The sequence below is a fragment of the Panicum virgatum genome, chromosome 2N, assembly GCF_016808335.1.
Source record: "Panicum virgatum strain AP13 chromosome 2N, P.virgatum_v5, whole genome shotgun sequence".
Taxonomy (NCBI): domain Eukaryota; kingdom Viridiplantae; phylum Streptophyta; class Magnoliopsida; order Poales; family Poaceae; genus Panicum; species Panicum virgatum.
This window is the reverse complement of record NC_053146.1, coordinates 38,455,771-38,478,285: the sequence shown is the minus strand read 5'-3', so window position 1 is coordinate 38,478,285 and position 22,515 is coordinate 38,455,771. Positions and strand designations below refer to the sequence as shown.

The 22,515-nt window shown below is 51.5% G+C and overlaps 1 protein-coding gene and 2 long non-coding RNA genes across 10 annotated transcripts; 2 read left to right on the top strand and 1 right to left on the bottom strand.

Moving 5' to 3' along the window:
• Positions 1-1,740: 1,740 nt before the first annotated feature.
• Positions 1,741-4,700, bottom strand: LOC120660381. 2 transcript variants are annotated; one of them, XR_005669568.1, is made up of 4 exons: positions 3,609-4,700; positions 2,803-3,199; positions 2,542-2,708; positions 1,741-2,466 (listed from the first exon to the last, which is right to left on the bottom strand). It is a non-coding gene; the product is annotated as an uncharacterized LOC120660381 (long non-coding RNA). The 2 variants fall into 2 exon arrangements; XR_005669569.1 differs by lacking the exon at positions 3,609-4,700 and adding an exon at positions 3,250-3,583 and having other exon boundaries at positions 2,803-3,160.
• A 5,180-nt stretch (positions 4,701-9,880) lies between these two features.
• Positions 9,881-10,829, top strand: LOC120658819. The gene is made up of 2 exons (XR_005668856.1): positions 9,881-10,494; positions 10,583-10,829. It is a non-coding gene; the product is annotated as an uncharacterized LOC120658819 (long non-coding RNA).
• A 3,374-nt stretch (positions 10,830-14,203) lies between these two features.
• On the top strand, positions 14,204-21,803 carry LOC120660379 (translation initiation factor IF-2-like). Of its 7 annotated transcripts, none has more exons than XR_005669567.1 (6): positions 14,204-14,684; positions 14,808-14,956; positions 15,168-15,218; positions 16,948-16,988; positions 17,944-21,356; positions 21,469-21,803. XR_005669567.1 is itself a non-coding variant. In XM_039938891.1 (3 exons), exon 3 carries the CDS (start codon positions 15,395-15,397, stop codon positions 16,838-16,840), a length of 1,446 nt encoding a protein of 481 aa, XP_039794825.1. In that variant the 5' UTR covers positions 14,213-14,684; positions 14,808-14,956; positions 15,168-15,394; the 3' UTR covers positions 16,841-16,941. The 7 variants fall into 7 exon arrangements, 3 of the variants coding, with proteins under 3 accessions (XP_039794826.1, XP_039794825.1, XP_039794824.1); XR_005669565.1 differs by having other exon boundaries at positions 14,205-14,684; positions 15,168-15,204; XR_005669564.1 differs by having other exon boundaries at positions 14,206-14,684; positions 14,808-15,204.
• Positions 21,804-22,515: the final 712 nt, after the last annotated feature.

Here is a 22,515-nt window from a genome sequence, read left to right as displayed (position 1 = left end):
TCCCTCTCCATGACTCTGGGGTCAGGTGAACCGAGTTTTCCGACCTTGGCACATCCCTAACGCCGTGGGTCGGATCGTGAGAACGTTGTTGATGCTCACTAACGACCATTTCTAGGCATCAACTTGATTAGAAATCATGAGAGTTTGCATTTCTTACACGCATCTTTATACAAATAAATCCCTAAACCACACTTCACCTTTAGAAAATATGCAAGTTGTGTTTTTGAGCTAAAATGCAGTTTGCAAGCACACTTTGGCCCGACATAAAATCACAGATGAAATCAGAGCACTAATTCAGGCTCAACCGGACCAAGTGTAGCCCAAGAACCGCGTTCAGACCACTCAAGACAGGCCATGCCCCACGGGGTTAGGACAAGGAGGCCCAGGACAGCCCCCCGCCGAAGCTGGGGCGGTTGGTGGCCATGGGCCCTCGACCGACCAGCCCGGTCGGCCGACCGGCCCGTGGGCCCCACCGCCATAGCTCAGGCACGTGGAGGCTCGGCATTGGATCACAAGGTCGGTTCACCGAGGCATAGCTGCAGAAGAGGCTCCCCTCGGCCGTGCCTCCCTCCTATAAATATAAGGGAGGGGATGAAGATTTAGAAGACACACACCAGTACACCTCTCACTTACCTCAAGAGATCTCTTACTTAGTCTATAGGATTAGTGGTGTTTAGGAGAAGTCTAGGAGTCATCGAGTGCCCGGAGTTGCTCGGGAGTTCTGGTATGCGTTCATCTCTAGTCCTCACTTGTAATTTTCAGTCGTTTGTAATAGAATTAGACTATGGTTACCGATATCTGCTTGAAGTATGTTTTGAGTTATCAGATATATGCTTCATGATCTGGTTGCGTTATCATTCGATGCTTGCATTGCATGATCGCTCTGTGCTTGCGATGGTTAACATATTGGCCTTAGAACTCTGTCAACTGTTTCAATATTCGTATGTTTGCTCTAGTGTGATGTCTGTCCATCCAGAGGGTGGGGGCTCCGTGCGGGATGCTAGAGTATCGCTTACTAATGTAGACGTGGTGTCTATACTTGCTAAGTATTGCTGGATGTCACCCTTTTCCACGGATTGAGTGGTAGCCGGCAGGTGGTGACAGCCCTGTCCGAGTTCTAGTAACCCTCTACGATCGGATTGGGGGGTAGGAGGTACATAGAGCCGCATAGGTGAACGGGCTTCTCCCGTCATTTATAGGAGCGGTCCCCCTGTTGTACTAGTTTAATCTCTTGTCGATCTAACCATAAGATAGCATAGATATAGCCAGCCTAGCACATCTGACTCGAGCTCTAACTTCTGCAATTCTCCCTGCCTATAGCACCTTTTATTTATTTATCTTTGAGGGTAGTTTGTGTGTGTGTCACACTACCTCCTACCATGTCATCTATCTTACCCCTGTTTATGCAATTGAATATCCAATCTAGATCAGTTCATTAACTAGCCTATGTACTTCCATTCGCCACCTTCCCTGCGGAAATATAAATGACACCCTGGTATACTCTCGGGTAAAATACTACAGTGGTATTCCGTGCGCCTGTGGATTTATTCATGGTTCGTAAAATATCTGCCACCCCTTGGCGTCTGCGGGCATCATCGCTGCTCGCTCAGTAGTGATGTTGGTAGGCGCCAACAAACGCCAACACCTCGACGGCCACGGCACTCGCTCACCCGCGGCCAAGAGATGTTGCTTTGGTCCACAACTCGCATTCACCACTCAGGCGGTCAGAGATGAACATCATTTTGTTGCGAAAAACAAACGCTTATTCAAACAACCATAAAGTTCTTACAATAACGCCCAACTAAAACCAAAAGTTTACACAACCCGACCCTGAACAGACCTTTCTAAGGCCAGTCTCAGTGGGAGTGTCATCGACACATTTACCAAGACTAAAAACTTGAGAACTGTGCCAGTGGATGACACTCCTCTCACATTTCATGACACTCCTCTCTCCTCTCTCCTTATCTCTCCTCATACTATTGGTACAAGTTGGCAAATTTAATGTCCATGACACTCCTATAACACTCCCACTGAGACTGGCCTAGTGATCTTCAGTGTCATCCTCCTGCATCTTGTCTACCAGGGTCCGGGCGAACGGAGCAACATCTTCCTCGATCGCGTCGAGCCCGGGGTCGGTGTCATCAGAGGGGAACCCCTGGCTCAGCTTGTCCAGGGCAATGTTGGCATAATGGCTGCGCACGACGGCAAAGGCGCGCTGCACCCCGACGAACTGCGTGGCCTTCGCCTCCTGGCGCGCAGTCTCGGTCTCCTTTCATGCCTCGTCCATACCCTGGACAAGCTGGGCCGCGAGCTGCCATGGGTCATCGGCAGGACTCATGCCAAGGTCCTCCGTCACGATCCGTGCCACGAGACGAATGTTGTCGTTGACAGTGACCTCGCGCTCGAGCGGCTCCCGCACCGTCAACAACGCCGACTCCGCCTATTGGTGCAGGGAGTTCGCGGCTACTAAAATGAAGAGGGAACATGTCAAAAAGCGATCCCTTGGAATCTCAATCGAAACTGACAGGGCGAGGCACTTACCGGCTACCTCGTCCTAAAGACGTAACACGGAACCCTCCAAGTTAACGGGGCGGCACGACCATTGGCAACTTCCACGGCTAGTGAGGCTACTGTCGCCTTGGCGTCCTCCTTCAAGCCCTCGACCCGGGCCAACTCTTGTCGGAGGCTGGCGGCCTCGTCTCGAGCGTCTCCGAAAGACAAGGAGGAAGAGGGAAATAGCACTCAGGACCATTGCGAGCTAGGTGACCGGTCTAACAAGAGGAAGAAAAATAGGGATGGTACCTTGGAGGCTCGCGAGCGTGGTCTTCTCTCACTTCGATGCCTCTCCAGCACTTGCGACCGCGGTGTCGCGCTCCCGGACAGTGCTGTCGCGCTTCCGTATGGTGGTGTCGCGCTTCCGTACGGCATCGCACTCCTGCGTGGCGGTCTAGAGCCCACCACACAGCTCGTCCCACTCCTGTCGGGTCTGCTTGAGCTCCGTGGCGACAACAACCAACTGGGCGTGGGCGTCCTCCATGATTTGGCGCATCGTGCTGAGCTCCGCCGCCCTCGCTTGGTGCTCGTCCTCCAGGGCCCGCCGGGCCAAGGCGAGCTCCTCCGCGATCACCTGGTGCTCCTCCACCATCACCTGGTTCTTCGCCTGCAGGGACAGGCACTCCTGATCTCGGATCTGCATCTCCTGTGCCAAATTAACAAGTGCAGGCAGGAGGGGGTCAGAGGCAAACTAACGAAGTAGAGCGAAGAACTCGAATCGTCGCCGCCGCGCCTCGGAGCTGCCCCCAATCGATCTCCACCCGCGTGGAGGGCTGTATCGGGGCAAGTTGGCGCGAACCCCCGCTGTCGCCTCGGGCAGGCGCGGCCATGCCACTCTGCTGAAGAGTCGAGGCTGACGCACCCGTCAGAAGTAGGGTCGGCATGGCCACGGTCCCCGTGGCGAACGATGCCGTTCACACTGCCGCCGCCGCCCCCGTAGGCGTCGGGGCCGCACTGGCTGTTTCCGTGGGAGCAGAGTCCGCCTTCTCGGCCAAATTAATCAAGAATAGCCGGTCGCGGGGAAACACAACACCGCCAAATTACATGTCTCTTACCAGGATGAAGACGATTGGGACCGCTTCGGGATCCTCCCCGCAGATGGCGGTCCGGTGCCGCCATGGCGCTTCCCCAGTGTGCTCGCGGCCGGACGTGGGTTGGGCAGCGCACCGGAACGAGCAAGGTCACTTGCCGGTGACAGAGTGGAAGACACCCTCCGCACTCCCGCTGCAGCATGGGAGGCGCTGGCCTCCACGTCCTTCTGATCGGTGCCCCTCCCCGACCTCCGGGAAGGGGAGGAGCTCTGCCCCCTTGACACCGTCTGCCACGCACTGGATGCGGCGCCGCCCCAGGCGGGGATCCCCCGCGACGAGGAAGGGACATCTTTCCTCACCGTGGCCGAGGACAATTGCTCTCCCTCGGTACCATCATCGCCGCATGCCAGGGCCCCCAATCGATGGGATCCTCTTCTTCCTCCTCATCCTCCATGACGTCGTCATCACCATCGTCGTCGTCGTCATCGTCGGCATCCAACTTGCTCAGCTTCTCCTCCTCCTCATTCGTGGTGATTAGGCCGGCCTTCCGGTGCTTGGTGAGGTCATGTCTCCTCTGCTCTCACTGAATCTTCTTCAGCTTCTTCTTCTCCTCCTTCGTCCTTGCCTCGGCGGCGAGCCGGTTCGCCTCATGCGCGGCAGCATCCTCGGGCAATGGCGCATTGGAAAGGAAGAAAGAGGTTAGATTCTAGGAAATCAAGCGGCAAAAGAAAAATTAAGAACAAAGGAAGAAGAGGAAATGAAACATGGGGTCGGACAGAAGTGAAAGCTGACCACAACGACGGCCCCGGCCTCCGGGAGCATCGGTGGTTGCTGGGGGTCGGGATACGGAGGAGGAACCTCGAATGCTTCCTTAAGCCGTTGCTGGATTTCTAAGGGCCTGGCCACCACCCACGACAGGACAGTCCCATTTGGTGCAGCGAGAGGGCCCGCGCCATGATGGGCGCAACCCCCCTCGCGTGATATGCGCCAATGGCGCCGCTGCCGGTGAGGCCTCGCGCCTTCAGCTGTTGGATCGCCGTCAGCAGACCAGCGAGCCTCTTGTGCTCCTTCTTCACCGGTCTGAACTTCCATGAGAGGGGTGTCTCCGTCATGAGCCGTCCGGTGAAACGTGGTAAGGGGGTTGTCTCCTCGTCTTGATGTAGAACCAGGAGGCGTGCCACCCCTTATGCATCTTCTTGAGGTGGATGTTGATGTAGGGGTCGTGCCGTCGGTCGCCGGCGCTGCGGAGGTGGATGCTGGTGCAGCTATTGACGCTCACTAACGACCATTTCTAAACATCAATTTGATTAGAAAATCACGAGAGTTTGCATTTCTTACACGCATCTTTATCCGAATAAACCCCTAAACCACAATTTACCTTTAGAAAAATGCAAGATGTGTTTTCTACTAATATGCAAGTTGCAAGCACAATTTGGCCCGACATAAAATCACAGATAAAATCAGAGCTTAGATTCAAGATCAAATGGACCAAGTGAAGCCCAAAACTCAAACCAAACCGGTTTAGAATAGGCTATGCCCGAGTGTTAGGACAAGAGGAGGCCTAGGACAGCCTGTTGGACGAAGCTGGGGATGGTGGATGGCTGTGGGCCGTCGGCCCACCAGCCCGGTCGGCCGACCGGGCCCACGGGCCCCACTGCCTCAACTTCATCACGTGTCGCCTTCCCACTGGTCCTCTACGAAGGTTTGCTGTGGAAGAGCTGCAGAAACGTCATGGCTCCCTCCTATAAATACAAGGGGAGGTGTGAGAATGAAGACACACACACACATACACACACACCACACCTCTCACTTACCTCAAGAGCTTTCTTGCTTAGCCTATAGGATTAGTGGAGTTTAGGAGAAGTCTAGGAGTCATCGAGTCCCCGGAGTTGCTCAAGAGTTCTGGTATGGGTTCATCTCTAGTCCTCTCTTGTAATTCTCGGTCATTTGTAATCGAATTAGACTATGGTTACTGATATCTGCTTGAAGTATGTTCTGAGTTATCGGATATATATTTCATGATCTGGTTGCGTTATCATTCGATGCTTGCATTGCATGATCGCCCTATGCTTGCGATGGTTAACATATTGGCTTTAGAACTCTGGCAACTGTTCCAGTATTCGTATGTTTGCTCTAGTGTGATGTCTGTCCATCCGGAGGGTGGGGGTACCGCGCGGGATGCTAGAGTATCGCTTACTAATGTAGATATGATGTCTAGACTAGCTAAGTGTTGCTGGATGTTGCCCTTTCCCACGGGTCGAGAGGTAGCCGGCAGGTGGTGACAGCCCTGTCCGAGCCCTAATAATCCTCCAGGTTTGGATTGGGGGTAGGAGGTACATAAAGCTGCATAGGTAGTCGCGTTTCCCCCGCCAGCTATTGGAGCGGTCTTCCTGTTGTACTAGTTTAATCTTCTGTCGATCTAACCATAAGATAGCATAGATGTAGCTAGCCTAGCACATCTGACTCGAGCTCTAACTTCTGCCTTTCTCCTTGCCTATAGCATCTTTTATTTATTTATCTCTGAGGGTAGTTTGTGTGTGTCACACTACCTCCTACCATGTTATATATCTTACCCCTGTTTATGCAATTGAATATCCAATCTAGATCAGTTCATTAACTAGCCTATGTACTTCCATTCGCCACCTTCCCCGCAGAAATATAAATGACACCCCGGTATACTCCCGGGTAAAATGCTACAGCGGTATTCCATGCGCTTGCGGATTTATTCGTGATTCATGAAATACCTGCCACCCCCTTGGCGTCTGCGGGCGTCATTGCTGTTCGCTCAGTGGTGACGTTGGTAGGCGTCAACAGCGGCCCACGGGGGCGTTCACGGACACGCCGTTGACCTTCGCCTGGACGACAGTGACCGAGAAGAAGTACCTCCACAGCTCGAACACCGGTGGGACGCCGAGGAAGCCCTCACAGAGGGCGATGAAGGCGGAGATGTTCTGAATCCCGTAGGAATTCAGATGCTGCAACTCCACCTCATAGTGGTGCAGCAGCCCCTGGTGTGCGGCGGTCACGTCAGAACGCACCCAGAATGACATGGTGGGCTTTTTCGGGGGGAGAGGCTCGGGGGTTCGGGGGCTCAACGGCGTTGGAAGCTGCGGCGGCAGAAAAGGTGAGGGGGGTCTCGCTCTTTTTCCTGCTCCGCTCTCACTTCTCCGATTTCCCTTGGGTGCGAATGCAGGGTGTCCCACCACCACCATCGCGGCCCAATTTAAGCGGGAGGAAGGCGAACCGCCTCCTCGATTCCCGCGACCACCATCATGGCGACGCAACCCACGATGAGTCGTGTCCCATCGAAGTCGGGGCCCACAACCCCAATAGTTGCGGCTTGTAGGGAGACGAGCGGCACAGCGAAACAACTAAATTACCCCCAGGTAAGAAAAAATGGGCCGGACAGCGGCCCAAACGGACCCGATGGCCCGCAATTGCCCTAGGGTTCGAAGGCTGGCCCATCGACGGGTTCGACAGCTGCCCGGGGCAAAGAGGGAAGGGCCCCAGCGGTCTCCACCCAGGCATGCCCACGCGGCCCGGGCTTCCCGACCTTGCGTTTGAGTCATGTCTTTTGCCGACCCAAGTTTCCCCTCAAAGAGAGGCCGCGAGCCGTCGGGGTCGGCCGAACGACCCTGATAACACTGGGGGTCGGGAGAATAGGAATCTGGGGTCAGTCGCCAGCTGACTCAGTCCGGGTCCCCCCGAAGGGGAAACGGGGCTCCACTCAAACTTACCCGTTACCAGCTCAACGGGCATCACGTTTTGCCTCCGACGGAAAATGTGGCACATCCCGACCCTCCTGCTCTGAGCGAAAGGAGTGCGTGGAAGGGCGATGCGAGAATGAGGGTCAAAACGATGAACCAGGTGGCAAGCGAGAAACGTAAGGCCACATCCGCAGCGAACCGGAATAAGTTAACACACAAGACAAGTGAGGAGCTCATTAACATGAATCGAAGCAATACAAAGAATATTTGTTTGCGAATGTAAGATACAGAAGGAGTTCGGCCCGTGGCCGTTACAAGGTACAAAAAACACTGCCACCGCGAAGGTGGCAATTTTGCCCGTCTTGGTGGGGAGTAGAAGCCAAAATACGAAGGACCAATGAAACGCCCTCCTCGCAAGCCTTCTTCTTGCATCCTCCACATCAGGGGCGTTGCGGGGTCACGCTAGCGAACAGCTTAGCTGCCTCCTCCGACGCGAAAGCAACCTCGTCGCCGAAGAGGACTACGGGGAATGCAGTCGCGGCGGCGGCCTTCATCGGAATACCATGGCTCCGATGACGGACCTTGAAGCCAAAGAACATGGAGGGAACGGGCATGCCTACAAACCATGCCACCCTCCTAGTTCGCCCCGGTCGACGGATGGCATGGAAGCCTTCTCCAATGATCACCCACCGCCCGCAAACATTCTTCTAGCAACAAGACCTAAAGGACCAAGTGACTCTCTCAGGAGGACGACCATGAGCAAGAAAGGAAGCCATTGTGAGCTAGGGAAGGGGAGCAATGAAAGCGAAGGACTTGCTGGAGACGGAGCTCCCAAGCACCCTATTTATAGCCAAAAAGGGGTGAGAATCTGAGCCAACGCCGGGCGCCAGGCCCGGTCGCCCGCGGGGCACGGCACCCCATGGGTGAGATAGGAAAAGCACTCGAACAGAGTGTCATGACGCGACCGCACGGGCCAAGAGAGTCATAATGGCTCTGGGCCACCGCCTGCCCCGACATGTCCCATCAAGGAAAAAATAAAAGAACACGTGCCTCGACAACCCCCGGCCAGGGGCTGGCACGCGCGCAGAACCCTTTGAACGAATCTCTGACTCACTCAGAGGCTCGGGGGCTACACCCACTGGGTGCGCTCGTGCGCACCCATTGGAGCACGAAAAAGCAGCGTCACGTCATATCGAGAGATAAAGATTGCTCCCTGAACCCTCTGAGCGAATCTCTGATTCACAAAGGCTCGGGGGCTATACCCAGTGGGTGCGCTCGCGCGCACCCATCGGAATACAGTGGAGGACGGACAACACACGCCACCAAGCCAGATGCCCATTGCAAAAACAGGACCCCCCGAGCGGTTCCTCCACAACCTCGAGGGGAGTTGGGGGCTACTAATGAGGATAAAAGTAACGGGTACCCCTAAGAGCCCCCATCAAGGCCTAACCATCGGGCCACGGCATTAACGGGATCACTAGATCGGCAAACACAACCCAAGGACTGATGGCCCTGCAAGACAAGGGCGGCCTGCAAATTGTCCAAGGGCTCTGCCTAGCCCAACCCTCGACCCCCGCAGGAGGGTTCCACCTCGCCCGACCCCTGCGGGATATCTTTGCCCCATCTAGGAAAGGCCCACTCTGCCCCACGACGACAAGACTCCGGGGAAAGTGGGGACAGGGACGTGACCGCCCCACGCCCTCGTACGGACCGGAGTGGGCGACAGGTCAACCCGGATCATCCAGAGGGAGACATGGACCAACCACTCCGCCAGACGTCACCAACAGGGAGCGTGATGACGTGTGCCACGCCGGGACGTGAAGGATTGCCCATGCCCTACAGTTGATGACATAAGCAGCAGCACGAATCCCGTGCCCCCATCCCGCCACGACCAGCACAGTACTGGGTATGGGAGCCAGTGGCGGAGCAACGTTGAGGCCATAGAGGGCCATGGCCCCCCCTTAGCATGCAAACTTTCCATTACATAAACAGTAATTTAACACTGTTCATTGCTTTAGTGGCTAAATTAACAAAGGCTGGCCCCTCCTAATTCTTTGGTCAGGCTCTGCCAGTGATGGGAGCGGACATCCTACTGTCACCATCAAGCAAGGCTAGCAGGGCCCACCGTACTCCATAGATTATAGATGGGGGTCGGGAGGCGCCCGACCCCCACGCTTCTCTTTTCTTGTTCTCTCGATGTATGCTCCCCTCCCTTGGAGTATAAAAGGGAGGGGGCGTACCCCCATGGAGGGGGATTCGATCTGCACTAGAACTCTAAGCGCGGCGTTGCCGCGCCAGTCAGTGTTGGGCCAGTGTAATCTCCACTTTGAGCTAATTTCTGCAGTAATCCATCATTTGAATCAAGGTCATGAAACAATTCCTCATCCCACACCACAACCTTGCTAGGACAATCACCAAACACTTGGTCTGCGATGTTGATACCTTACTTGAGAAGACCTGAGGTGCGGATTGGAGTAAGCACCACAATTTCATGTGTGCCAATGTCAGATGGCATCTCCTCATCCCAAACAACTTCATGCTGCATACTACTAAATAAATTATTTGCAGCCTCCATGTCAACCTCTTTGAGAAAGGTTTCATTGCCATGAGTGAGCAAGGTGAGCAGATCAACTGCTGCAGTGCTGTCCACATTCAAGCACTCATCGAACAACACTTCTTGCTGCTCTAATTCCTCTCGGCAGTCAAGTCCATGCATTAACCCATCATCCCAGACCACATCCAAGGGAGATATTTCATCAAACATGTTGTGGGCAGCACGCCCCTGTAGCAACAACTCAAAGCCACCTTTGCCCAACATCAGCTCACTTGGTGACTGTAACAGATCAGAGCGCCCCACCACCATCTCTTCAAGGCCGCAAATCCGGCCAATCCTCGAGAAGGCCGTTGATGTGTTCCCAGTTGGATAAGGCAGCAGCATCTCGTCCAACGCCTCCATGGAGGACCGATCAGACACATGCAGAGAAGAAGCCATCAACAATTCGATCCACAATCAATTGTCACGCAGTACCTCAACAAGAGATGCTTTGTTGTTGGAGAAGTTCAAGCAGTCCCTGCTACCACATGGCAGCGTTCGTGAAGAGAAATCCCTACCGCCTGCGCTGCCGGAACTCTACTTGTCAGGATCTACCGCCACCTGCACCACCGAACGCCACCTGCAGACTTGGCAAACACCATCAATGGAGGTAATTGTTTATACACATGTCCATAGACGCTTTCACTTGTATTATTTAGCGTGATTAAGTAAATATCTATCAACTTATTTTTAAACAGTTCGTCAGACAACATCAAATTCACAAGTGCAAGTTGATGACCGTGCGCAGCGTAAAAGGGAAAGGGAAAGAGAAAAAGCACAATATCCAAATGTAAAATCATCTGTACATGTTAGATGTACATTTCAAGAAGACCACGGTGTAACATGATTATATTTACTCGAATATTATATTTAAGCTTGTATATACGACCGCTTGTTTATCCTGAACGCTTGATGTCTAATAATCAACTATGTGTTGTACATGAAGCCTGCGATCCGTGTGTTTGGATTAAATGTCACTTTAATATCATTGTTTAATCTTATTATGGGATCTGTTTGTTTTTATATAAAATTTAACTATTTTGTAGCAACACACGAGCACGATACTAGTAAGAAACAAAAGAATACAAGGGATGAGCAAATAAAGATCCATGGAGTGCCTAGATTCAACGAGGCGCCTGTGCTAGTATAGGAGCCACCTTTTTCGGTTGCATTCTCAGAGCATGGCGAGGGGAGGGTCTTTATGTGATATTGGAGTCTACAACTTGTGGATTGGTCATTGAGTGGTGAACAAATGTGATGGAGGCAGTGATAACAGTGAGCAGGAGGAGGAGCATGAGCATGATGGCAAGGCAGGCGTCATGGGGTGTGGAGACACGGCTCTCATCGCTATGACCATCATCAGACAGAGCCCGAGAAGTACAGTGGAGAAGAAGAAGGCAGCTGCGGTAACGATTTATCAGATAGGCCGCCACTTGAACCATATCTGCAGCTGCGATAACTTCATCATCAGATAATGCCACTTGAACCATTTATTCGATCCCAGTTGCCAGGCCACCACAAGTGGCAATGGCATTTGATATGTCGAATAAATGGTTCAAGTAATGAGTCCCTTGATCGCCGATGTCGACCTGTGTAAGTGACAATGTCATTTGATGGTGAAGGAGGACGATGACTTCTTTAGTGACTTAGTGAATGCGGAAACGTTGGTTGATGGAGGGCGACTTCATCTGGAGCACCCACGCCTTCCTGGAAGCTGGTAAGCTGCCCTCCCCTCTCATTCTGGGAAGCAGAGTATTTATAGTCGCAGTTGGCGCCACAGACCGATGGCGACGCTCTAGCGCTACACAGCCCGGTTATCTATATGAAAGAATTGAGAACAATTTCCACCAAGATTAATCTAGCCATACCTCTCACAAAAAAAAGTCTTAAAAGCCCACATGTAAGGTTATTTGCTTGACAACACCAGGGGTGGGGTCCCCACACCCCCCTCCCCCCACGTCACTCCCGTTGCCGACACGGGGGGCGCCCCGCATCGCCCCTCCCCGGTCCGGCCGGCGGCGGCGGCCCTTGGCCGAGCCGAAGTCGGCTCCGCTCGCGCCGCCTTCTCCTTTCTTTCTCCCGCCCCCTCCCCCCCCCCCCGACCTCGCCGTTCGTCGGCGCCGCCGCCGGCTAGGGCCGGATCCGGCCTCCTCCTTGCCAGATCCCCCCCCCCCCCCCGACCGGATCTGCCGTCGGGTGTGGGTGCTCCGTCGCCACCGGCTCGGGTGCGTTGCGCTGTCGCCGCCGGTTCCGGTGGGGGCGCGTTCGGGTGCCGCCGCCATTGTGCCCCTGCCCGCTTACCCTCTGGTGGTGGGGGGTTCGGGCCGCGCCGTCCTCGGGTGGCCATGGCCGCCGCTAGGGGCCTTGGCCGCATCGCCGCTGTCGTCTCCGGTGGCCGGGGGCTTCGGGGCGTCGGTGGACAGGGGCTCCCAGTTGCACCGCCGCCGCGACGCCTGGCCGTGGTGCCGCTTGCCCTGGGCGGAGCTCGTCCGGCCCTCGCCGCCCTCGGTGGCTGCTGGTCGTGGCTGCCGCTGCCGCTGCTTACTCTGTCCGCCGTCGGCTCTGGGTTGGAAAGGGGCGATGGCGAAAGCCTCGGATCCGCTTGCGGTCCGATGATGATGACGCCCTTGGGCGCCGTTTACCTTCTTGAAGGCGTCATCCTTCCGCCCTTTTCCTCCCTCTCCGGCTTGCCTTCCAGGTGAAAACCTAGACCATTTGGTAGGACGGCGACGGCGCCTATGGCGTCGTTTCTTTCCTGGAGGTGTTGTCTTGGAAGTTTTGATGGTGGCGGTCGTCTGCTCTTTTCAGAGAGCTTCTGCTCCTACGCCTGCCTTCACTTCATTTCATCTGCATTGCTCGGGTCGTGTTTGGTCATTGGATCCTCTTCGCTGGTGGATGCTTTGCTGCCGTCGTCGCGTTGGTCGAGCGGATGCTTTTCAGCCGTGGTTGGTTGATAGGGTGGATGCTTTGCCACCTTTGCTACATCGTAGACCGTTGCACTCTGGGCGCTGTTGTTTCTGCTTGTAGGCTCAGTTGTTGGGTTCTGGCGGATGGTGTTGGTCGTGTCCTTTGTCATCTCCGTATTGCTTTGCTGCTGTTGTAGTTGTCGTTGTGTTCGCTTGCGCGCGTGTGTGTTTTTTCAGTGTTTCTCTTTGTTTAGTCCTTTAGGGTCTTGTGGTGGTTAAGCTTTGCTTGGCCGCATCAAAATTATGTTTGTAACTGCTTCTCTCTTAATGAAAAATGTGCTCAGCCACGGTCGCGAAAAAGACAACAACAGAGGTGGACTGAATAAAACTGAGGAAAGAAAATGATTCCGCCTAAACTAAGGCTATGTTTAGTTCCCACCCAATAAACTCCGTAAACGCAAAAAAACCGTCACATCGAATATTTCGACACATGCATGGAGTACTAAATAAAGTCTATTTATAAAACTTTTTGCATAGATGGGCTGTAAATCGCGAGACGAATCTAATGAGCCTACTTAATCCATGTTTTGCAACAGTGATGCTACAGTAACCATCCGCTAATTATTGATTAATCATGGATTAATTAGCATCATTAGATTCGTCTCGCGATTTACAACTCATCTGTGAAAAAAGTTTTGTAAATAGATTTCATTTATTACTTCAAATTAGTAAGATTTCAAATAAAAAAATTTGCGCTGGAACAGGGTCTAAAATTATTTTGCCACCGCGGCTGTACTTACCCGTCCGCGTGTACCTGCCCGCCTGCGCCTCCTCTCCGCGAAATCAGGGAATCAATCAATCATCAATCAGTCATTCAATCCATCGCAAGACGCCTGCCCCCGGCCTCCGCCCCTGGCTGGCTGACACCGCCGCCTCCGAACCTGCTCCTGTGATCCCGTCCGCGGCACGTCCCCGACCGTGCCGCCGCGTCGGCGAGGTGAGCTCGCACTACCGCTCCGCGCCGGTACCCCGCCCAGGCCCGGCGCTCGCAGTGGCACGGCGCAGGGGCGCGCGCAGTCCGCAGCAACGGCGCGCCGCCACGGTTGCTTGCCGGCGGCGAGCGTCGGGTAGGGGAGGCGGCCATGCGAGGCTCCCCAAGGACAGCGCGGATCGGACGAGGGACCGTGGGTGGGACGCCGTTCCAGGCAAACTGGATCGAGAGGAGGATGGGGCATAAAAAAAACTCGGCCGGGGAGGAGGAAACGGCCCCACCCGATTTTCATTAAGAGTACGTTTTTTCGACATACAACAAAAAATCTCCCGAACCACGTATGCTCATAAAGACTATGCCTTACGGCGAGCGCACTGATAAGGATTTTTTACCCTGCACGGGAAATTCCGGAAAACTCCGCCCGGGTGCGCCACGCGAGGGAAACTCCGCCCGGGTGCGCCACGCGAGGGGCTCGAACCCGGGCTGCGGGGGTGCCGCCGGAACCCCTTGACCACTCGATCTAAGGGCCTTTGGCAGGAGGATGGGGGCATCAGCTAGCAGCGCTGCCGCCGGCCTTCGCCGCTCCAATTCGCCATGTTCGTCCGCTGTCGGACCAATCCAGCACCACCACGATGACCCCCCTCGTCGAGCCGAACGCGTTCAGGTGGACTTCGTCGCCCCTACATCGCTGGACACCGCCGTCCACGGAGCTGCCGCCGGCCATGTTGTCTCCGGCCAAATTTCGACCAGCATAGGGGCCCTCCGACGCCGGTGAGCGCCTCCCGAGACCTCCTCCACCCCCTCTCCATTTTCCCCCTCTTGCCGAAGCTTCCCATGTGCTGGAACGCGACGAGCAGGAAGGGGCCAGGACCAGAGATTTATTCCCGTCGCATCCTCTCTCAGGTTGGCTACTTGTTGTCCCTTTTCGTTTGCATTTCCATCCAAGATGTAGAGATCAAAATCATTTTTTTTATCCTGCAAACCCTAACTTCTATCTCCATGGCACCTCGGCATGGATATTTGCAGGTGTGACATGTGAAGGGTGCAGTGGCAATGCTAGACAGTAGACAGACGCTATATTGCTAATCGCTGGCATTGAGCAGGCTGGGCGTTTACGGCACCATCCAATCATCCATCAGGAGCAGGTCATAGCAGAGTTGGCAAGCCACAGTCAAGTATGGTTTGCAAACCTGCAGATTCCCCTTTGATTACTCTCTCAATTTTGTCTTGGATCTCTAGGTTTCTATAATTATAGTATGCAACAGGTTCTTTCTTTCTGCATAGTCAGTGATTGCTGTAGTGCTGATTTGCATACAACGTCAGGTTTGTGAGAATAGATGTTTACATATTTTTGCTAACATAGCAAAGTAATTGTCTTTAACACAGGGATCATCGTATCTAGGGACAGAAGGGGTCTTTTCAAGTGCGTGCATTAACGTAAATTGGTTGTGTCTTTGCTATATTATTGTGCTTGCGTCAATAATTATTGAGTTAAATACACCAGCGGCCCTCGAACTTGTCCTGATGTGCCACTTAGGTCCACGAACTTGCAAAACCGAAATCTAGCACCCTGAACTTGTTAAGTTGTGTCACTTTGGTCCATACCTCTTCACATGGCGCCACGTGACATGCACATATGCAAAAAAACCCTCCAAAGTTACTATCTTCTACCTTCACCCCCTCACAACCCTCCTCCCTTCTTCTCCCTCCCAGACCCCGGCCCCTGCTCGACACGCCGCCCTCCCTGCCCCGGCAGCGAGCCGCCGCACCCCCCCTCCCTGCTCCCTCGCCGGCGGCGGCGCCTGGGAGCGACAGCGCCGTCCACGTTGTGCCCCATCTCTGTCCATCTCCGCCGCGGGAGGGAGGACCGGGCGGAGCACGCGGCGGCTCCATGCCAGCGCCCCTGCCTCCCGCCCTATCTCCTCCGCCTCGGCTTGGCCCCAGCGGCGGCGAGTTACTACAGCGGCAAGTGGCCGGGCCCTCCTCGCGAGCTCCGGTGGCCGTGGCCACATCCGGCGGTGCAGGGGCTCGCAGCCGCAAGTACAGGGCTCGTGGCGGCGGCGGAGGAGCAGGGGACGGCGGTGTGGGTCCGTGGCTGCGCGAGCTTGGGGCCACGGCGGCGGGCGTGGATCTACGGTGGCACACAACGCCGGGCTCGGGTCCATGGCGGTGCGAGGAGCTTGAGGCCGCGGGTGCTCCGGACCGCAGCAGCGCGAGGAGCTCGGGGCCGTGGCGGAGGATGTGCGTCGACGGCGGCGCACGACAGCGCGGATCCGCGGCGGCGGGAACAGCTTGGGGTCACGCGACCGGGTGCTAGTCCGTGGCGACGTGAGGAGCTCCAGGCCAAGGCGGCGCGAGGAGCTCGGCACCGCAGTGGCTTTGGACAGCAGCAGCGCGAGGAGCTCGGGGTCGCGGCGGCGGGGCGAGTCTGCTGCAGCGCACGGCGACGGGCTCTTGTCCGCGGGGGCGTGAGGATCTTGGGGCTGCGGCGGGCTCGGGTCGGCGGCGGCGGGCGCAGGTCAGCAGCGGCGCGAGGATCCAGAGGCCGCAACAGCGGCGTGCCAAGGGCGGCGTGCCGCGGCGCCGGCCCTGCTCACCACCGGTCTGCCCCAGCCGCCTGGATCTGCTCAGAGCCGCGCCGCGGGCGCCGCGAACGGGATCGAGGCCGAGGCGACGACGAGGAGGGAGATGGTGGGACGAGCTCAGTGCGGCAGAGGGAAGAGGGAGGAGGAGGTGGAGGAGGGAGGAAGGAGGGTGCGGCACGCCGCCGCCACGAGCTCCGCCATGGCCGCACACGAGCTCCACCATGCCATGGCCTCCACCACGAGGAGGGGTGCGCCGGCACAGAGGAGGGAGCAGGGAGGAGCGCAGTGCCGCGGCGGCGCTCCTGGCGGCCTCCGGCGGCAGCGGCGGCGCTTGTGGGGGAGGAAAGAGGTGAAAGTGACGAGGAGGACGTAGATATAGAAGTTGAAAAAACTCAAGGGCTTTTTTGCATATATTCATGCCCCTTGAAGGGGTATGGACCAAAGTGGCACAACTTAACAAGTTCAGAGTGCTAGATTTCGATTTTGTGAGTTCGTGGACCTAAGTGGCACATCAGGACAAGTTTGAGGGCCGCTGGTGTATTTAACTCATAATTATTTAACACATTTATTTTTGTACACAGGTAGATAGACAAGAATTTACAGGGAAAATCACTTCACGCAGGTACATCCACAATCTAGAACCATTATTTTATATGCTTTAGTACTCTTTAATTTTCTTATGCAACGCTAATTGTCCAATAGATCTGCTGCACAATTAGTATTTTTTTATTATTGGAGGTTTAGCTAATTAAACTTGCTAGAAAGACAAAATGGAATTTTTATTGTGTGTGTGTGTGGGTTTTGTGTGTGGGTGGGGGGGGGTGCATCTGAAATTTATAAATTTTTGAAGATCTATATGCATACAATTTTTATACGACTTGTTTGGAATATATTAACTTGAGGTATAAATCTTTTTTTTATAAAGCTATCAAAAGAACTGAGTTTTACTTTTCTTTCTTTTGTCCACTCTACTGGCAATATTCAGAATGTTGGGACAGATAGCTTGCCTTTGAAGTGTTTCTGTCCTCTACTGGAAGTATTCAGATATTTTAATGAAATTGGAACTTGCTACAATAGTTTCTGAATGTGCCCCTCCTCCTATGTTATTTCCTTTGGAGGTCACCCAATAGTAATGGTTGGAAAGATGCCAGATATATTTTCAGCAATCACTGAACTTGTAGTTTTGTAAGAGCACTGGGATTTGGCTAACAATGTCATTCTATGCTACCATTAATGGATGATTTCAAGATTGTTCTGGTAACATCTTGAAGCATTAACTAGCGTGTTAGTATCGTCTGAACTTCTCACTATTGTGAATGACCTAATTTTTTTGCTAATTAGTTAAACCGATCTGATACTTTCGACTCTGTTCTCGAATTTTAGCCACTATATATGAGCACAAGGATGTTGATACTAACTTTTGTTTCAGATAGTTTTCTCACCAAATGTTGATTTAAACTACTATATCTGGGCAAAGGATGGTAGTTCAGTTTGAGAGAAACAGATGTGGTAGCAAAAGCAAAAAAGATGCTGGTTTCAGAAACAAATTGTGCTTCATATCTTGTTTTATCTTGCAGGCTTGGCAATTTGTGTAATTGCGTGGCAATGGATGTTTACCTGCTGCTTGGACATGGGTTAGGCTGCTGTCAGCCTGTCATACAAAAATTGCAACCGGGTTTGGAATTGAAATGTTTTCTGTAGAATTTTTTTTTGTTCTAAGCTTTGTGAAAAGCAACCATGTTTCAAAATTGAGCTTGAAGGTTATTTTGTTTATGCTAGCTGAATCGTTGCTATCATGACATGGTGAAGTAATCTTAAATTTGTTTTGAAATAGAAGACAGTTTCGACTTTGAAAATGTTGAGCTAAATGCCATCAAAGTAGAAAACTAGATTAGTATCTCTGAAAATGTTGAACTACCAGTTGGCCTGTGGGAATTAGGAACATCTATTGTTTTATGTAATAGATATTATCTTATGAGTAATGCATGTTCAGGCAACGACAGACCATGCATGCTGTTTTTAATCAGAACCATGGAAGGAAGTGGACCTCTGGTTAGTTGGTTCATTGTGCCTGCGAGGATAAATAAGCACTAAATTCTTAATTTTGGAGTTAGGAGTAGTTTAGAAATCCACAATAACTATAAACACTAGGAGTTTACACATAATTTGTACTGATAAATCACCGTAGCGTTGGCACCATGTGGGAAGGGAGGACATGTTATTTTCTTTTCTTTGTCACCGAACAGATATGCTTTTTTTTAAAATCTCCAAACAGATTAAACCGAGCTTGGGTGATATTCAATGAATATGTTAGCCGGAAAAAATAATCTATTGAGCAATATGTTGTTTGTTTATTAGCATCTTAAATTCAGCACATTATTGCCATGTTTCAGACTGTTCAAATTCTGTTCCATCGGGATGTTTCCGAGTTTGCAAAGCTACTTAGAGAAATCATGCTGCAATATCTCCATTAGAATGGGGAATGTGCATCTCAATTAGAAATAAAATAAAATATATGTTTATTACTATAATTTTTTGCTAGTTTTTTTTTAAAAAAACAAATTTATAGTTATGCTAACAAAGTTTTTTAAATACAATTTTTTGCTAGTTTTTTTTAAAAACATGTGCATGGGGAATGAGCATCTCCATTAGAATTTGTAGTTATCCTAACAAAGTTGGTTAAATTAAAAATATTTGTTTACTTGGTTTTCTTTATGAATGTAAAATTCTTGTTTTCAACATTTTGTGAAAGCTCCATGTCAATAAAAATTATTGTGGTATTGAATATGCTGGTGCCGCACGTACCTTTCCATGAATATAAATTCTTATTTGCCATAATCTTTTTTTAAATTTGCCATAATTTTTTTAAACACGTTTGTGCCGCACGTACACTCTACTTGGCTTTTGTTATCAAGCAATAATGGATTCAGACAAGTTCTTATGTTACATTATTATTGTTATCAATTGTTAATGTCTTGGCAGAACTTTTACACCATGGAGTATATTATGTAGCTCCGTAGAGTTGATATAGAATTAGTTGTAAATATGGAATGAAAATGTGCAAAACCACTAAATAAACACGTGCCCAGGCACGTGCATAACCACTATGGAATTTAAAGAGAAAAAAAGGCCATGTGAAGGACACGTTTTCGTTGACAGGGATATGGATATTGGGCTGGCAATTTGGCCCACAATATCGATGGAATTTGGGCTAGGTCTATTATGAATTTCAGAAATTCCAAATAAATCTCAAAGGCCCATATGTGTGTGCATGAGAGAGCTAGTGGTGCAATCTTTTAGTCCCACCTTGTTTGTGGAAGATGAGAATGGCTAACTTAAATAGTGAAGCTATTCTTGCCTCTCCAAACTATGTGTGTGGGGGGAAAGGAAGCCCCACATGCGTGCGCTCGCTCGCCCCGCCGGGGCGATGGGCGCGCGACATACGCGTGAATGGTCCGCCGAAATCCGGCTTCTCGCCTTGCAGTGGCGTGACTTCCTTTTGCGGTTTTATTTTTTGGTTGCTTGCCCAATAAGTTGACGAGATCTGCAAGGTCAAATCGGTTTCCTAATCTGATTATGGTTCCAATCACGGCGCGAGGTCGTGGGCGCTCCTATATATACAGCCTATCAGTCTTCGTCAAAATCAATTTAATCTGAGTTAGGGTTTTGCCTCTTCTCGCTGCTACGCCGCCACCGTAGTCTTCTCCATCCTGAGTGTCGGCGTGCACCGGCGAACGGGAGAGCAGGTCTCCGAAACCTCTCGCCTTTGGGATCCTGCACCGGGAGAAAGCGAATAAGGTTTTTTGGAAGCGCCCGGGGCGACTACTCAAAGATCTTCGTCACGGCTCGTCCTCTGTCCAAGTCTGGTGCTGCGGCGTATCATTGTCTACGACATCATTTGCTGCACTCCGTTCGCAGGACCGTCTTCGTCCCATCAGCGCCGTTCGTCTTCCCGAAGGCCAATACTCAGTACGTACTCTGTTATTCGATTTGTTTCTTAATCATATTTTCTGAGTTTATGTTTTTGCTGCATCTTGCTACTAGTATGATAGAGCTGTTCATACTAGATCTAGTCATGTTCATGATTTATTTATTTTGAAATTTAATCATACAATTGTCTAATTATTCAACAATCCAAAAACCTTATGCTAGGCAATCCGTTGATTTTACTATGGCTGGTTTTGCTGATGTACTGAGGTCGGACAAGTTTACCAGTGTGCACTTTAAGAGATGACAAGTCAAGGTCCGTCTCTGGCTTACTGTGCTACATGCATGGGAAGCGAGGCTTGGTATTCCAATAGGTGAACATTCTCCTGAGGTGAGGAGGAAGTTCACGGATGCCAACGACCTCTTCGTGGGATGCGTGATAAGTTTCTCGCTGATCGTCTGGTTGATGTGTACATGCACATAACAGATGCAAAAGAACTGTAGGATGCTTTGGTTGCCAAGTATACCATGAGAGCTTTCATGACTTCAGGATGGTGAACAACCGTTCTGTTGTAGAACAGGCTCATGAGGTACAGGTTCTTGTCAAGGAGCTCGAACTCCTGAAGTGTCATTTGCCTGACAAGTTTGTGGCTGGGTGCATAATTGCAAAGTTACCTTCCTCATGGAGGAATTTCGCCACTACTCTGAAACACAAGAGACAGAAAATATCAGTTGAAAACCTGATAGCATCTCTTGATGTTGAGGAGAAAGCTCGGGCGAAGGATGCTTCTGAGAAAGGAGGCGAGGGTAACTCTAGTACCAACATGGTGCAGAAGAACCACCCACACAGCAAGAACAAGAAGGCAGCCCACAAGCCTTTCAAGACTACTACCTTCAAGAAAAAGAAGACTACAAATGCCAAAGGAGCTTGCTACACGTGCGGTGATGGGGACCACTTCGCGAGAGATTGTCGAAACCGTGCCGACCGCAAGGCAAAGGCTAATCATGGATCATGAGGATTCAAGGATGTCAACATGACAACACTGGGCAGCACTGAGGATGGGTACGGTAATCTGTCTACTATTCTTTCAGTATTTCAATCCATGAGTTGGTGGTTTGATACAGGTGCTAATGTTCATGTATGTGATGATATCTCTTTTTTTTCTTCTTATCAGGCCATCCAAGGTTCAAGCGTGCTGATGGGGAACGGGTCACATGCTTCTGTTTGTGGTGTAGGTACGATAGATCTGTAGTTTACTTCGGGGAAGATCGTGCAGCTGAAAATGTCCCAACTATCAACAAGAATCTTGTGAGCAGCTCCCTTTTGTGCAAAGACGGGTTTAATGTAGTATTAGAGTCCAATAAATTAGTCGTGTCGAAATATGGACAATTCATTGGTAAAGGCTATGATTGCGGAGGTTTGTTTCGCTTTTCCCTTGTAGAATTTTGTAATAAGTCAGTGAACCATATTTGTGGTGTTGTTAATGATGATGCGAGTATTTGGCACTCTCGTTTATATCATGTTAATTTTGGCTTAATGTCTCAATTATCTGGCATGTTTTTAATTCCGAATTTCACCATTGCCAGAGGTTCAAAGTGCCATAGCTGTGTGCAATCGAAGCAACCTCGGAAGCCTCACAAGGCTACCGAGGAGAGAAACTTGGCACCTCTTGAACTCATACAGTCTGATCTGTGCGAGATGAATGATGTGTTGACAAAGGGTGGAAAGAGATACTTCATGACTTTGATAGATGATGCATCTAGATTTTGCTATGTTTATTTGTTGCAAACTAAAGATGAAGCACTACTACTTTAAAATCTATAAGACCGAAGTTGAAACTCAACTAGAAAGAAAAATCAAACGTTTAAGGTCAGATCATGGTGGTGAATATTTTTTCAAAATTTTTAATGAATTCTGTGAGAAACATGGTATTATTCATGAGAGGACGCCTCTCTATTCACCCGAGTCAAAAGGGGTTGCTGAGAGAAAAAACCGGACGTTAACTGACTTGGTTAATGCCATATTAGACACTGGTGGTTTATCTAAAGCATGGTGGGTGGGGGGGGGGGCTTTATTTACTGCGAGTCATGTCCTGAATTGAGTTCCAAACAGAAATAAAGAGCAGACTCCTTATGAGATATGGATGGGGAGAAAACCATCGCTTTCTTACTTGCGCACATGGGGGTGTTTGGCGAAAGTCAATCTACCAATCAACAAGAAG

Bases quoted from the DNA above. Each gene is read 5' to 3' on its own strand.
- LOC120660379 (XM_039938892.1), top strand. From the start codon at position 15,395: ATGGCGCCACGTGACATGCACATATGCAAAAAAACCCTCCAAAGTTAC.